Here is a 17,708-nt window from a genome sequence, read left to right as displayed (position 1 = left end):
ACTCTTCTTAGAATGATGTGCAGAGTATCGTGTTCTTCTTGTACATTTCTTGTACATTTCTTTTATATTTTTAAACTTGTTTTTAAAGCACATACAGTAAAATTCATCCTTTGAGTTTTATGACTTTTAAAAAATAGAGAGAAGTGTAACAAGTACCACCATCAAGATATAAAACAGTTCTTCACATCCCCCAATACTGCCTTGAGTTACCCTTTCAAAACAGAATTCTTCCACAGATGGCTAACCTCTATTACGTGTTGATCCTTACAACTTTTGCTTGCAGAAGGTCATATTTTCTGGCATTATCTACCAATTCTGAGGCCCACCAGACCTGATATGCTCTCATTCCCAGAGGTGGGTAAAATGAGGCTTTCAAATATCCATGTGTATGTATAGTTGCTTAGCTAGCAGTATCAAGTATACTTGGTCTATGAATACAAAGCAGAACAAAAAAATTTACATGCAGTCTAAGGACATTTCCCCCAACAAAAGAAGGAGAAAAACTCTGAAGATTCCAGTTGGAACTCTATCCACAAGAGCTATATTAGCTCTGAGGGTTGGGAAAGAACTGCTAAGTCATATCTCCAATTCACTTCCTTCCTTTAAGTGGGTCACGAGGAGAGAGATAATTCCTACACTCTAGCAGCTGCTCTGGTGCTCAAATAATTATATTCACTCCTGCTTTCCAGAAACTAGACCTAGGCATTAAGAACTTTCCTAAGTGAAATAGGCATCCATTTAACCTATGGACATTAGTAGCTGAATTTGTTGTGGTTGTTTGAATAAGGGCTCTTTAAAAATATGTATATAAAAATGTATATAAATGCTCATTATAGACAATATAAACAATGGAAAACTAAACTTGACTTTAACTATATTATGTCTTGGTGGTATTTAGGAACTTAAATAAATTGTGTGAGTTCAATTGATAATTTCACATGTGAACAGGTCTCATTAATATTTCTGCCCACCTAGGGGACTCAGTCCGTGGCATGGGTTGACAGATTAGTTTTTATAATAAAATGGGAGACATTTTGGTATATAATTAAATCATGTCCAAAAGAACATCCAGAAAGGCGCCCTGGGGTCTGGCTACCAAGCATCTGGTAACCTCTTCTTGGCTCTGCCGCTAACCCAGGGAATGACAAGGCAGGCCATTTCTTTGAGAACATACTGCTCTATCTTCCAGTTGTATACTGAGACCCTCTATTGCTGCCAGTCACAGGAATACAAGACTGAATGATTTTTTTTTTTTTTTTTGCCAAATACATGCAAATGAAGAAATCAGCAGTACAGCTACATATATATTAAAACAATTATGTTGAATCATCAGAACATTTAATTCTAAGATTCAAAGTCTCCTGTTATCACAAATTCAGAAAGAACCAGGTGGTCTAATAAAATCTCATGTAAGAGGAGTCTTATGACAAGATCCCGTTGTCTGAACAGAGAGGTTGGCAGTCTGTGCATATATTTATAATCTGGCCTTCCTGTTATCCTCCCACATCTCCCCAACCTTTGCTTCTCTTAGCACTGCTTCTTATTCTTAACTTTTCCTCGACTCTTACCTCCTCTTTGCTTCCATTTTTGTTGAAAGTATACCATATAGGTAAACAGCCATTCTCCCAAATTAAAAGGGAAGCCAGTGTCTCCAATAGTAAAAGGTAACATTTTCCAATGAAGCCCTGGAAATACTCAAGGAACAAAGAACATGAGAGTGAGGGCAGGGTATAGGGTAGTCGGGCAGGGAAGAGCAACAGGGGGAAAATTGGGACAACTGTAAAAGAACAAACAACAACAACAAAAAAAAAAAGGCAAAAAAAAAAAAAAAGTGAGAGCGTTTTTTTCATGAATTTCAGGATGAGCAGAAATGGGATAAATAGGTCTACCCCTGGCATGCTGACTCACCATGACTCTTCTACTAGCACTTACTGGAATGACCTTCGATTTGAATGAGAACCACAAAATACCAGTAATTTTATCTGGGGAATATTTATATTTTGGTGCAGTAGGTGAATTCCCAATTAAAGGGCATTATTAGAAGCATTCCCCACCCCACCCCCCCAAACGAAATGCAGTTTCATATTGGTTAGGCCTTGCATTTCTATTTGGTCATTATGGTTCAAAGAGGAGATTTTGTTTTTGTTTTTAAAATCTATTCTATCACCATTTCTTCATAAGCAACTCTTATGGATAATACCTACTAAAAATATAATTTAAAAAAAATTGTTTTTAAAAGGAAGACATCCTGAGTCCTAGATTCCTCTAACACAGATCAACCCAATACTTTTCTCCCCAAACAATTTGTTGCTGACGTACAGCCTATTGGGTTTGGTGATTGAGTATATACATGTAAGAAAGCCAGGAACTCAAAACATTCTCTGAACACAGCAATAAAAAAGTATGATTATTCTCTCTAAGGCCTCTCCTTCCCCAGCCCCACATTAGTACAAAGGGTAAACTGCTACTAACTTCCCAAACATTTCCTTTGGGTGGAAGCATGCATAAACCACTCTTGGTTTATGTTTTCCATTCTCAGTCTAGGGAATGCTACTGCTCGTTAGACTTTCTGGGTGTCTGTTTTATGACTGCGTTGCAGAACCTTGTGGCACTTTAAGGAGGCCTTTCCCCAAATCTGAGGGTTGGTTCAGAGAATGATGCCCTTGGAAACTGAGGAGGGTAAGCAACACCACACACCAAATTCTTCCCACAATAACTTCCTGAGAATTTGTGAGTGTGCCCATGATCTGATTAGGGCCATACCTAAAAATCACCTGCTGTCTAATAATTTTAGATGAAATCATACATTTTTTTTCCTTAACTATTTTTTCATTGTTATTCTATTATAGTCCCAAATTTCCCCCATTGCCCTCCTCTGCCCATCCGAGTCCCTACTGCTACAGCAAATTCCCACACCGTTGTCCATGTCCATGAAGTTCCATATGGAGACTTTAAAAACGAGAACCATTCATTCCTTCACTTATCCCACAACAGTTTACTGATCATCTACTCTGTGCCAGGAACTATGCCAGGGACTTGGAAACACAGCAGTGACTAAAACAGACCCAGTCCCTGCCCTCACGGCCTAGCAGGAATTGCAAGCACCAGTGTTGACCCAGCACTGTCCCAGAGTCTGAGACTTTGGGTTTGACAAACAGGTCCTCCTGTTCCTAGGAAGGTGACATTTGATATCAAACTAGGGGCAATTCTTCAGCTTCCCATAAACTGACTGAAACAGCTCACAGGACCACCCAATCCCTATTGTCCCCACTTAGCAAAGCCACCTGTTATTAATAAAGACTCGGGGATATTATCTCCATAATAGGAAAGAGAGCCATAGAGAAGGGATGAGGGATATTCTTAAACTAGAAGGCTGATCTCTACACTGAATGAAGAAACTCACCCTGGCCTAACCCACCAGCCTCTTTGAGTGTGGTTCACATTCAACTCACTGCTGTGACAAGACTAACTCAGGGTAGATGGGCAAAGCCTTGGTTTTGAACTTGCAAAGCAGAGGCCCAGATCCCAGTCAATGGTGAAAAAAGCTTCAGCTTGGTAAACAGAGATGATGTCCGTCAGCATCGATCCACTGATCATTACCTCAGCCATCCTCTTCCGTCCACTCTTTCTTACCCCTCGAGTACCACACTGTTCAGTGCTTAATATAATTCCACATACACAGTCTATTTTAAAGTCTTCATCAACCCAATGGGGATATCCCAACCCTCCTGTCAGAGATGAAAAAATCAAACCTCCCAGAAAACACGCTCAGTTCCCCACAGCTGTAACACAAAGCCAGTGTTCCAACCCAGACCCTCAGGCTCCAAGCCAGTGTGCTTTCCACTATCCAGTATCTGTTTACTTTTATATTTTAGCTCTTCTTTATTTTTGCCTATTATTTCAGCATGTCCTGATGGGCAACTCTCCTACAATCTACAGGGTTCCTGGGAGCAGCCAGATCACTGACCAGGGAGGGCCTGCAGCTCCCCCGCCCTTGGCCTGCCTTGTCCGAGTACATCATTGCTGCCCCCAGACCTCTTTTGCTTCCCATAGGAATCCCATATCTGTCATGGATTTTTATAGAGGCTGCTCAGAGTTTTGAACTGACTGATTTCAAGATAAATTACCTCCTGAAGAATACATCTTTCCCCTGCTCTTCCCTTCAACACTCCTCATCCCCAATGTGTATTTGTTTTTTGGGGTACTTTTCTTTTACCCCCTGTGGCTTGGCCTTGATGCTCTGTGCTCAGAAGACAGGAATATTGATAACTAGTAACAACTCTAGCTTATTTACCTCTTAAGAGGGCTGAGAGGATACAGATCTAGCTTCTCCTTGGCCTCTGTAGGAATTGGCAGTGCTCCTTAAGATTTTTATGCGGAAAGGGACTTCTGTTTTAAAGATCTAGAAATATGTCCATGGATAGATCCCAATGTTTTTTAAACCTCCTGTTGTTAATAACTACTATTTTAGGGGTGAGGTGTGAATATGCACAAGTCAGAAACGGAGTGAAATTTATTTTTAAGATTTTATTTACTTTTAGAGAGAGGGGAAGGGAAAGAGAAAGAGAGGGAGAGAAACATTGACGTGTGGTTGCCAATTGGGGACCTGGCCGGCAACCCAGGCACGTGCCCTGACTGGGAATCGAACTGGCAATGTTTTGGTTTGCAGGCTGGCGCTCAATCCACTGAGCCACACCGGCCAGGGTGGACATTTTTTATTATACTAAAATAATGAGGAAATTAAGATGTACATATGTAAAGTCTCAGGGTTTTGGAGATATAATTTCGCCATTTATGTTTAAAACACATTACTTCCATTCAACAATATTTCTTTGCTTTATTAGGTTAAAGGTGATAAAACAAAATGCAGACACTGAAAATAAGTATACTTTTGAAATGACCATTTTATTATAAATGTCACTCTTAAAATATTAAGATGAGTCAATTAGTGAACTATGTCACAACTAAAACCATAAATGCTAAACAAAGGTGACAATAATGTATGTAAACTGAAATATCTTCAGTTTTAAAATTAGTGACAACATTCCTTTCCAATTAAGCTTCCCAATATAAGATACAAAACATAAAACAAAGATACCAGACATCATGAGCTACACATCTTCAAATACCTTCTTAACAATAAAATACACACAAAATTCAATAAGTTCTGGGCATGTTCTGACATTTATATTGAAGAGCTTAATTTTCCAGTCAAGCTCTCTACTATGAAGTAAGAATCAACGGACTCTTTTAATCAGATCAGAATAAAACAGACAGAACCCATTTGCATTTGGATGGGCTCTGCTTTGGTTTGCCATAGTCATGTGTAGCCTGGAAGAGCTCTCTCCAGTCTGAGCCGCCTTTTTAAAAATTATTTATTTATTTTTTATTTTTAAATAATTTGTTTATTTGTTTATTTATTTTTAGAGAGAGGGGAAAGGAGAAAGAGAGGAAGAGAAACATCACTGTGTGGTTGCCTCTCACTCACACCTCCAACTGGGGACCTGACGTGCAACCTAGTCATGTGCCCTGACTGGGAATCGAACCAGTGACACTTGGCTTGCAGGCCAATGCTCAATCCACTGAGCCACAGCAGCCAGGGCTTAAGCAGCCTTTTTACAGATAGGATTTTATCTCCAAAGAGGGTATAAAACCAACTGTGGCTAAAAAGAAAGTCCAGAGAAAGATGCTGCTATTTTCTCTCCATTTTAACAGGACACATTAGCCTAATCTGAAAGCTAATTATGTCTATACACGCAAAAAATCCTTGGGGCAGGCCAGCACTTCTATAACTCTATAGAATTTATGGCTCAGGACTTGCTGAACTGTAAGCCAAGCAACAATCTAGTAAACATGAAAAACCACCCTAGAGCTTCCGCCCTCTCCATCCTGCCGTGGTCCTTTTGACAGTGACAACACCGCTCTCCTCACCTTGATACCCTTCCCACACCTCTCCAGGTCTCATGAAGATAGACATTTCATTCTCCGACTGCACTTACCACTTCCTACAAGTGCCTGGTGCTTGAGGCAGCAGTGGTAGAAGACTTAGCATCTAGCTAATAATGTCAGAAAAGAGCAGAAGAAGAGTGGAACACAGAGCTGGGCCTCCCTTTGCTGGACATGCAAGCTCTCACTCTTAATTACTAAGCCTGAAACCCAGGGAAAGAAGACAATACAGAGCTATCTTCCCACTCACATAAACACAAAAATTAATAGATAGGATTTTTTTAGTTCTCTAATACTTTCACATAACAATTTTAAATAATACCCAAGTACTCATAAAATAAGGGCACATAATTTTTCTCTCAGTTACATTGCCTGTGTATGGAATTGGTAATCCAGTATAAAAAGGTTCATTTCTTAAAACTGTGCTGCAGTTCTCAAACCTCTCATAAACACACACATGCGATCTGGGAAGATCTAGGTACTTGAAAAAACTGTATTTACCTTACCAAGGACAACAGAAAACCCCTGGGGATTGTTGACTTTCTCACCCCTGGGCCCTCAACCTGTACTGCTCAGCATGTAGCCATGTCCAAGGGCCACGGCCCTGAGTTATCCATGACCCTCTCCCAGTCCTGTCTCCAGTGTCCCCCTGGGCCGGTCTTCAGTGACCTAAGGCCAGACCTTGCAGCTGACCAGGGCAACTGGCTCTGAGGAGTCCTCTAATGAGCAAAAACAACCAATCCTCTTAAAACTCAAGAGATTTAGGTAGAAATGGCTTTCACTAGAATTGCAGAGTCAGTCACTTAGATCTTCCCATCAGTATCCATGTGAGGACAATAGAAAAATGGCAAGGAGACATGTGAAAGGAAGCATGCCCCTGGTTTAGATGGTCTCAGCAGAGAAATGTCTGCACTGCAGGAGTCACCAAAGGCCATGCATTACTCTGACGCCTGTGTGAAGAGGGAGATGCAAGCTTAGTTTTAGAGACTCACAATCCTGGAATTTTCCTGACGCTGCTTTAGGTGTTACATTAAAATACATAAATGCCAAGATGACTTGGTCACATTGGGTTTTATGCTTTTCTTAATCACATTGATCTCGTCCACTTAATGCGCCCAGCAGCACACCTTACTCTGCGTGGATCCTCAGAAAATCCAAGGTCTGAGTTAATTGTTCAAGGCCTCTGTCCCACATGGCCTTGCATTTCCCCTTCCCTCAGCAGTGGGGCCTCCAGACAGAGAGGCAGTGGAAATCACTGGTTCCCTTAAAGAAGAAACAACCCTAAAAGACACATTTAAGTCACCATCTGTGGATGTAATTCCACCTCAGGCTGAAAAGTCCCAGCAGAACGTGTCCCAGTTCTGACTGGTGCACCCAGAAGCTGTGGTACATGAGCATGCCATTTCATCTCTATGGGCCTTGGTACCCTCTTCTTAAGTGGGGACAATAGCTCGATGAGTTCTTAGGTTTCTTCTTCCCAACCTAGTGCACTCCCACAGCCCCCCGCCCCCAACTCCTCCCAGCTATGGTTCTGTGGCTGAGGGTTTACTGGAGCCCAAGGCTCCCACTCCGGGAGGCCAGTGCTCTCCACAATTGTAATCAGGTTTGCAAAGGGGGGAAAAGTACTGTGAATAGCCCTGGGATAAATGAGGGTCAGCATTAAGCAAGCATTCCTCTTCATACATTAGTACTGACATCTAGCCAAAACCCTTAATGGAAAAAACGATTCTTTTTTAAACAATATGTTTCTTTTTCTTTAAAGGAAAGTTGCCAAGGATGCAGACGGAAATGAAGATGATCAAAGATGAGGATGTGCATTTCAATTTGGGTGTGAAGAGGGCCCCCTCCTTTCCCCATTGCTTGCAGCCAATGGCTTCTCGAGGGAAAGCTCCCCAAAGACACCCCTTCCCAGAAGCTCTCCGGGGGCCTTTTTCCCAGTTCCGGTATGAACCCCCTCCAGGAGACCTTGACGGATTCCAGGGAGTCTTTGAAGGAGGAGGGTCTCGGAAACGGAAGAGCGTGCCGACCAAGATGCCCTATAACCACCCATCTGAAGAAGCCACTCTTGCCCTCCACTCCGAAGAGAGCAAAACCCATGGCCTCCCGAACTTCCCTCTGCTGTTCCCGCAGCCCCCGCGCCCCAAGTATGACTCGCAGATGATCGACCTGTGTAACGTGGGCTTCCAGTTCTACCGCACCCTGGAGCACTTGGGAGGCAAACCCGTCAAGCAGGAGCCGGTGAAGCCCAGTGCCGTGTGGCCCCAGCCGACCCCGGCGCCGTTCCTGCCCACGCCCTACCCCTACTACCCGAAAGTCCCGCCGGGCCTCATGTTCCCCTTCTTTGTGCCCTCGGCCTCCCCCTTCCCCTTCAGCCGGCACACCTTCATGCCCAAGCAGCCCGCGGACCCGCTGCTGCCCAGAAAGGCTGAGCCCCAGGAGAGCGAGGAGGCCAAGCAGAAGGTGGAGAGGGTGGACGTGAACGTGCAGATCGACGACAGTTACTACGTGGACGTGGGCGGGGCGCAGAAGCGCTGGCAGTGCCCCAACTGCGAGAAGTCCTATACCTCCAAGTACAACCTGGTGACGCACATCCTGGGCCACAGCGGGATCAAGCCGCACGCGTGCACCCGCTGCGGGAAGCTCTTCAAGCAGCTCAGCCACCTGCACACCCACATGCTCACCCACCAGGGCACGAGGCCCCACAAATGCCAGGTGTGCCACAAGGCCTTCACGCAGACCAGCCACCTGAAGCGCCACATGATGCAGCACAGCGAGGTGAAGCCGCACAACTGCCGCGTGTGCGGCCGGGGCTTCGCCTACCCCAGCGAGCTCAAGGCCCACGAGGCCAAGCACGCCAGCGGGCGGGAGAACATCTGCGTGGAGTGCGGCCTCGACTTCCCCACCCTGGCCCAGCTGAAGAGGCACCTCACCACGCACCGCGGGCCCATCCAGTACAACTGCTCCGAGTGCGACAAGACCTTCCAGTACCCGAGCCAGCTGCAGAACCACATGATGAAGCACAAGGACATCCGGCCGTACATCTGCTCCGAGTGCGGCATGGAGTTCGTGCAGCCCCACCACCTCAAGCAGCACTCTCTCACCCACAAGGTACTGAGGGAGCCGGAGGCTGGGGTGGGGGCTGGCTGGGCCCCCGGAAAATGAGCAGAGCCCTGCGGACCCGGCCAAGAGGCCTGCCCTGCTTCTGGCCTCTGACCGCAGGAGCTGTGTGGCCCTGGGTGAGAGGCTTCCCTTCCCTGGGCCCTGCCATCCTTCCTCACCTGGGAATGGGGGAGCAAGAGGAGGCTGGAAATCAAGCCCTTTCCCAGCTAGCCATTTTGAGTCTCAGATGGGCCTAGAAATGACGTGGACTGTTTGGAGAAGAGGGTGGGGAGGATGAAGGAAAGAGCTGGTCTTTGTACTCTTTCTTCTTAGCTTCCTAGAATTTCTAAAATTCTGTTTCTGGAAACTTCATCCAGGGCACTAAGCACAAGTGTGTCATCAGGTTCTGTCTACCCAAGACCAGCTCTGTGCCTGAGATATATTAATCAGAGCCTTTTTCTAGACAATTCTCTTGGTCTATTGCTGCTGAAGCAGTGGCTACCTTTCTGGCTGTTTTCTCCCTCAACTGTGAGATCTGCTTCATGGGCAGGTGGCTCTGGAGATGCAAAGGCTGCATCCTGCAGGGTCCATGCTTACCCTGCTGGAGGCCCTGCCTCCTTGACTGCCAGGCCACGTGGTTTGTGTTTAGGAGGCATGAGAGAGCACCTTCTCTGTTTGGTTGGGTTTTATCTACCCTGCGCTCAGGTCTTCAAGGAGAAATGCAGACCCACAGGTCTTCGTTCAGCCTAGTTTGTAATCAAAGCCCTGGAATCATTCAGGATGAACTAAAACAAGGCCCTGGTGATGTCCCTGAAATCCTACCCAGCTGAGCTGGCTGGGGGCTGCTTTGAGCTTCTGAGAGTGGAGGTTTGCCCCACTGACCTTTACCCTCACACCTTTGACCTCAAGTGCTTTTCTTGGCAGGAGAGACTTCCAGCAAGCCAGAGTCTCTAAGACAATTTTTAGTTCTTAATGTCAGTGGAGGGTTTTGCCCAGCCAGGATACCATTTATGTTCCGCTATGATGGGTTTCATGTGATAGGTTAAGGCAAAACACAAGGTGTTCCTGGCTCTGCTGTGGAGATGAAACACATGGCTGCCTTGTGGACTCTGCAGACAGCGCCTGCCCTACACAGGGTGCCTGTAGATAGCATCCAGAGAGGAGGGTCCCGCCAAGTGCAGGGACCATCAACAAAGAAACCATACTGAGGTTCAGCCACCAAGGGGATCATTTGCTGATTTCAGGGACTCCTACGTGTGTGGAAAAAGATTCAAATGTGCATTATGAAACATATAAAAATTCCATAAGGTAGTAGAAAATGATGTCAAAATGGAAAATAACCTCATTTAAATTAGGAAACAAAATACATTTTAATAAAGGATGTCAGCAACTAGCAAGAGATAGTATTTACTGAACACTTGCTATGTGCCAGCTGCTTTACTTCTCATTTGATCCTCTTCAAAAACACTAAGAGCTACTTACAGGTATCATTACTTGAAAATTGCAAATGAGGCACTGAGGCATGTGGAGGTCACCCAGAATCTCTGACTCCAGCACTTGAGCTCTTGAACGCTCTTGACAAGATTTCGCTTTCTTCACCCTCTCCCCTCCCCTCATCCCTAACAACCCTTGCAGGCTCCCCCTCTGTGGTTTCACCTAACCTTTTAGAGACATGGCAGCTTCCTGTGTTCCCAAAAGTTCTGTCCAGGCTCCCGTTCATGTGGGTTCTAGGTCAACCCACATGTGAATTTTACTTCGTAATTCCCTAAAGACAGTGATAAGTAGATACTTCTCCTCGGTCCCAGCACAACTGGGTCATAGCCAAGTATAGAGACAACTTTGAGAAGAATGATGTTGAAGTAAATTTCACAACCCATTAAGAAAATCGTTTTCATTAATTTCATAATTTTGAACTCACGGTTTGAATATGTAACACATTTTTAAAATTCATTTTCTTAGGAGAGTAATAAAATTGAGATATCTTCATTAGCATAAACCCTTACTCGTTTGCAATAATCTAGACTAGAGAACATTCCAGCTGGGAGGAGTCCCAGCTTCTCATGGCTCACCTCTTCATCTTGAGATGAGGAAGCCTTCACCAGGAAAGGCCACAAGGCTTATCTTGGGTTTTGCAGCCAGTAAGTGGTTGGGCAGAGACCTACACTCACCCTTTAGTGCCATGGGCTCTTTCAACTGAGGGCATCGCTGCTTAAGTTATTCAAACACTCCTTCACAAACAGCAAGGAAACTAGAAAATCTCCTTTGATCCTGTTTTCTAATTCAGAAAACTATCCTCCCTCAAATTTCTCTAGAAGACAGAAGCTAGCTTACACGAAGTTCCATACCCAAATCCCACAACGGTCACTATGGCCAGTGGGACCCAGGGCACCATCTCAAGAGGTGATTATCAAGTTCTAATTTATTGAAGTGTGGATATGAGTTATTATTCTGGGATTTTCAAGTCCACTAATGAGAACTCAAGAGAATGTTGATTTTCGTATGGGAAATGCTATTATCAGTTTAGGAGGTTAATTTTTTTCATTTTCATGAAAGCCAGATTATAGACTCTTTTCTCATAGCATTGCGCAGTGCTCTTACCAAAATCCTGTTAATCCCCAAGAACCATTACTATAGTAGAGTTAACCCCAACAGCAGCAGGAGCAACAAAAGCAATAGCTTCCTTTTTTTGTAACTTTATGTAGTTTATGGTTCTCAGAAGAAAAAAAGATTATGTAATCAACATTTTTCAAGAAAATAATAATGTAACAAGGTAAAGCCACACCATTTGGAAGTAAACATCTCTCAGGAAGCTCTTCATGGATTTATGTGGCAGAGATAAAAACAAAGACTACAACCCCGATGAAAGCCCCTTACTTGCTAACCACAGGTTTTTGAATCTTGCCTCCCTCCAGGGTGTGAAGGAGCACAAGTGTGGGATTTGCGGGCGGGAGTTCACTCTGTTGGCCAACATGAAGAGACACGTGCTGATCCACACCAACATCCGTGCCTACCAGTGTCACCTCTGCTATAAGAGTTTTGTGCAGAAGCAGACCCTCAAGGCACACATGATCGTCCACTCTGATGTCAAGCCTTTCAAATGCAAGGTGGGTAGGGGACCCTGGGAGAGTGCAGAAAGGGAGGACTCAAGAGCGTTGTGCAAATGCCCAGTGGGGGAAGAGTCTCCAGGGAACCTTCTACTTGGTTTCATCAGTGGGGCCACTGAGGCTCAGAGTGGGCCTATGGCCAATCCCAGGCTCATCTGTTGCTCTTTCTCTCTTTCCACCACACCTACGTTTACACCAAACCTCAGCTGTGCAACCAGTGCCCAGGGGGTGGAGGCAGCCAGCAGGGGAAGGTCTGAGGGTAGAAAGCCCATTGGGGAGTGAGGTTATTAAAGGATGAAGGTGATGTGGCGAGCTCCTGTTCTAGAAAGGAACAATCCACTGTAGCCCTCTTCCCCTTACAAGCCAATAAGTAGAATACAGAATGGAGCCAGAGAAGCTTCTAGCACTACCCCCACTCTCATCCCACTCCTTCCCTCCTGCCCTCCTGATACTTGGACTGAATAACGTAATTTGAGGGTAGGTCTTCCAGAGAGGACAACAGAGATTCTGAAACTAGCCCTTAGAGGATCTCAGAAATACTTACTTAGACCAAAGAAAACTGAGCACAGTCATCAGGAGGTTTTCTCATTTATTCCTAAGGACCATGGAGCATCTTTGTGAAAGTCTCTGTGTCACATTGACTTGGTTGGATTTTTCTTTCATCAGTTGAGATAACGTGTGAGCTGGAGATCTGTAAAACCCAAGGCACTGACTGGTGTCACTCAGAAATGCTCGGGCTTCCCAGGCTGCCCCCTACCCCCATCCCAGCATCATTTCCCTTCATTTCTAAAATGAAAAGGAATCTCGCTCACAGTTGGGTGGTTTCGTTCAAGGAAGGAACCAGCAACTGTTACCCAGGTCTTAAGGAGAAGGCGGAGGGGCAAAAAGAGGGAAATCATCATGTTCGCATACCATTAGAGCCTTATTGTTTGAAATGGAAGTTTGCCTTCCCTCTGTTATTGCATGTCTGATGGGGTCCAAATGATTCTCTCAGTCAGTTCCTGTTTCTAAAGTAAGGTGTCCTGCTTCCAGGGGCTGCTTCTGCCTTAATGCTCTGCAGCATGTCTCCCCACTTGAAGGAACCCCCTGTGAAGTTGACTTCTTTCCTGTGCTGGCCACTCCTGGACAGGGTGAGAGGGGTCAGGAACCAGAGCTTCCCTAGACCTGTGTGGGCATGCTGCGGAGCTGGGGGAGGGAGATTTCTCCCTCCAGCCCTTTTCCTGCCACCTACTTGTGTTTCCCCTCCTTTCCTTCAAGTTCCAGTGGTTTGAAAGTCAATTTATGTCCACCTTGAGTCATCTGAACTGAATGGGGAGGAAACTGCATGCAGGACCAGGTGCAAAAGGAAAATGTGAGGGCCCTTTTGTTCAAATGTTATGAAGAATTTAAGATGGTAAATGCAGGGCATTATGCCAAACTCAGCACCCTCCTGAGTTTGGGGTCCTGTGTGGCTGCCCAGGTTGCATGCACATCCATAAACCAACTCCTCTCTCTCTCTCTCTCTCTCTCTCTACTTCTTTGATTTCTTATCCACTTCACAGATCCCTTTGACCCCTTCACTTTTAATAGAGCTCTTCCTGCCTGCCAGGGGTTTCCTGCCTCCTACAATGGAGGTGCAGACAGCAGCTCTTTTCCACTTCAAGCACAGATTATATATATTTTTTATCTTATCAATTGGTGGTAGAGAGCACATAAAGTTGTTAAAATATGAAGGGAGCCATTGCATAATTAATAGTCCCCTAAAAATTCACACCTGTCCAGTCCAGCCAACTCCCACCTCCACCTCATCAATTCAGGTTCAGCAGTACTGGTTAAACCAGATAGAAAACATCTCTGAAATGAAAGAATATGTTGGGGATGGGGATTATGGAGCCAATACAGGAGAAGGGCTAGCAGGCTATGTGTGATTTGGGAGCACAGAGACAGTCCTGTTTCTCTATATCAAGGGCCTCAGAGAGGCCTAGATGATTTCTTGGCCCAGGAGGTATCTGAGGATTTAGAGGGTTCTCTCAGTGTATAGCAGACTGTACAACGTAGTACAACCTGGGCCCAATAATGCAGGGAGCCAGCACAGCTTGAGGTTTCAGGCCTTTCTTCATGAGCAACTGCCCCCTACTTCACCTCAATGACAGGGTACTATATGTGGTTCACAGGGTGTCTGATGGTCAACTTTATGGTTCAGAAACTCAATTTGACCTCTCCTTGGGTGTGCGTTAGGCTCTGGATATCTGATCACACCATGAGAGAGGTGCTTGTAGCATAAAACACCAGCTCTGAAACGATGCACAGTTTACACTCTTCAGTGGGAGGTGGGCCTGGCACAGGAATTGGACTGATTATGCTCAGGATCACTTCTTCCTGGGAGGTAGGTTCTCTCCATAGACCACGCTGTGGGTCAGGAGCCTGCCTAAGAGAGTGTAGATATCATTAGAACAAGAGCATTGGATGCGAAAGGGTATTTTTATCAAACTTAAGTGGCCCTTTTCCATTCTGAGGTAGCTCTGAAACGAGACAGGTGTCAGTCAGCTTATCAAGAGCTCTCTGTCTCTTGGAATGTTCCAGGTTCTTCTTCTATTTGTTCCCATCTCCCTGCAAAGTGCCACCCTGCTCAGTGTCCTCTTCCTGCTATCACTCCCTTCAGTTCAAAGGAATTTGAGAGCATGTCTGCTCCAGATGCCATGGTGGGTGGACCATCTCAAGATGATGTCCTGTGGATTTGCTTCTCATCTATGTTGTGCTGGATTCTTGGACATCTGGCCCTGGGTGGAGCTTGCTGGGAGTTTGGAAGTTGGGAGGGGAATGGAGGGTCATTTGCTCATTGCTATGCAATCTGTAGGCATCAGGGAGGAGTGGCGGCAAGCTACATAGTGATGGTGGAGAACAGGCCCAGACAACTAAACCAAGTCCTTATCATGGTAACAGAGCAGACTTATTCCCTTCGCATGATTGGCATGGCTGGAATAAATAAAGGCAGGTCTTGCTCCAGCCATACTCTGAGAGTTAGCTCTGTCTCCTCTATCCCAAATCTTGCAAAAAACGGGGGGGTGGTAGGGGGGGCAGGGGGGATTCTTTAAGTAAGAGATTCTAATTTCTTGGTACTCTCACCACCAAAAAGCCTTCCTAAAATAAACCCCTCCCCCTGTTGCAACATGAACTGGTTCTCTCTGGCCGCAGCCTGTACTCAATGGAAACAGCTGTCCACAGCAAGCAGCAAAGCTCGCTCACTGTGGGATTAAGCATTAACAATAGAATGGAAAATTAGAGGAGAAAAAGATTTCCATTCTATGTTTCTTTTTTTATTTTTTCCTTATAAAAAAATTTCTGCCCTTCTGGGCTCTATTGCTATTGGCTCAACTTCTGGCTCCTTGCTTCTTGGAGTCAGCTGGAGCTTCTCCAGGGACCTGCGCCTGTGCACTTAAGCCATGTTTCAGAAGATGCTTCCCAGATTGTGCGTAAGCATGCAGGGGTGCACTTGGATGTTATCCTTGTAGCCGCTGTGCTCCATAAAAGCAAAGAACCAGCTGCTGTCTTAGGGAAACCTGTCCAGGAAAAGCAGCCATCCAGAGTTTCCGGGACAAATTCTCCTTTGAGATGGGTGAAGCTGGGAGCTGCCTAAGTTATGAATCACCAGGTCATCTGCAGCCTGGTCTGAGGCAGAAGCCTGAAGGTCTAGGGCAGAGCTGATAGAAGAGGCTGATGTCTCCTTGAAAAGAGTCCCCACCAACTCTACCAAACAGGCTCCATCTTCCCCTCCAAGCTCTTGGATGCCACGTAGGAGAGAAACCACGTGGGGACTTTAGGGGCTCAGTACTTAAAACCGAGGTTCTCAGGCTGGCATTGAGGGGGTTAAGGCAGTGACCAGATAGCAGCCTTTTGGCAGCAAAGCCCTCCTCAGCAGAAGGAAGGATATAGCTGTATGAACTGCCTGCTTAACAATGCCTCACATGTCCCCAGGGGCCCGCCTGCAAATAGATTTCATCTTGCTTTCTCTTGTACTTTTCAAAGCTTCCTGTTTTCTCACGGCCCTTTTGGACAGTTTACAGTCTCTCTCTCCCTCCCTCCCTCTCTCTCCATGTGAGGAAAGGAACACCCTTCTTACTGAGAGAGAGAGAAAGAGAGAGAGAGAGAGAATGTAAGGGAAGGGCAGTTTAGCTGAGGCCATTCTTTTGGCCTGCAGCTCTTTGACCTTTGCTCTCAGAATAGGGAAAACACAGGCTTCCTGGTGCATCTCAGTCCTCAGGCTCAGACCAGGCTGGTTGGCACAAAGCAATGTGGCTCCTCTTGGCTTTGTGGGCCTCTGGCCCCAGCCCAGCAGCTGTCTGCTGCCCTCAGCCTGTCTCTGCACACAGCCGACCTGACTTCTCTGTGACTCTGGATGTCAGTATTGTCGCCGGGGCTCATGGGAAGTTGCATGAGGCATCACTGGGCCCTGGAATGGGGAGAGAAGCACCGGGGAGCTGGGATTTGGAACTGCTGTGAAGATGAGAAACAGGGCACCTGCCAGCTGTTTAAAGGGCTAAGGATCAGAGAGCCAGATAATGGGATATCCCAAACCCTGCAATCTGAGACAAATCTTCTCTTTTCATCAGGCACCACTGCTTCCATTTCTGTTATACCTCAAGTAACGTGGCAGGTATTTACTCAAAGGTTCCTCACTTCCTTCAATATCCCCTCCAAATAATTTAGTTTAAAAGGACAACACCCTCATCTTCAAAGATCTTTTATTTCTGGAATATCATGTACCATGCACATGATAATGATAGTAATAGAAGCTCATATTTATTGAGCTCTATTTGCCAAACCCTTTACGTAAATGATCCCATTTGATCTTTATAACAACCTTCATAAGAAACTATTATTATCGACATTTTACAGAAAAGAAAATGGAGCTAGTTCTCTTTCCCTCTGGGGTCTCACCATCACCTCTCTGTTCTGCCATCTCAAGGCCTAATGATCCATGCAACCCATTTTTAAAGGACAGTTCAAAACATTTGTTCTTATTTTCTATTAAATGTTGAAGCCCACCTACCTCTTAAAAAGTAGGTGTAAAAGTGGGCATCGATGGAAGAGCTGGGATTTTGTGTCAGGCTTGCTAATATCCCTCATTAGAGGAACTGAGAGTTCAGGAGGGGTGGGCTGGTTGAGGACCCCCTGCAAGAGGAGAGCTGAGTCCTCACCACTCCAGCAGCTTCCTGTACCTGCCTGTATTTTCATCTTTGCAGACTTGGGCAGGAGATGATTCAGCAAGTATTGACTTGAGCAAGCTCTTAGCCTTACATGTCACGATTAAAGGGGCCTTGACATAAATGGCTGCTGTTCTCAGAAGAAACAAACTAGAGTTTTGGCACTCCCTCCCAACCATTCTTTTTCCTCTCAGTCTAACTCCCCTCCTCTACTACAGTGAGTGTGCTTGGAGCTCATATCTCAGACCCCACCAAGGAGGCCATCTTTAATTGACCCATTCTTTTTCAGGCCTCTCTTCACTAACAGTGACTAAGAGGCCTCTTTCTGAACTTTAGAGACACAAAATACCTCCATATAGTCATGTATTGTCATGTG

At 45.6% G+C, this 17,708-nt stretch overlaps 1 protein-coding gene across 1 annotated transcript in view; it reads left to right on the top strand.

Moving 5' to 3' along the window:
* The window catches only part of ZNF366 (zinc finger protein 366), a 63,276-nt gene that overhangs the window by 35,613 nt on the left and 9,955 nt on the right, over nucleotides 1-17,708 (top strand). The window contains exons 2-3 of the mRNA XM_090276371.1: nucleotides 7,709-9,054; nucleotides 11,958-12,149. Of these exons, the coding sequence (XP_090132497.1) occupies nucleotides 7,723-9,054; nucleotides 11,958-12,149 (1,524 nt within the window). The 5' untranslated portion in view covers nucleotides 7,709-7,722. The remainder of the gene's footprint in view (nucleotides 1-7,708; nucleotides 9,055-11,957; nucleotides 12,150-17,708) is intronic.

Source organism: Furipterus horrens, unplaced genomic scaffold, assembly GCF_987537825.1.
Source record: "Furipterus horrens unplaced genomic scaffold, mFurHor1.1.pri manual_scaffold_5, whole genome shotgun sequence".
NCBI lineage: Eukaryota > Metazoa > Chordata > Mammalia > Chiroptera > Furipteridae > Furipterus > Furipterus horrens.
This window is presented reverse-complemented; position numbering and strand designations above follow the sequence as displayed.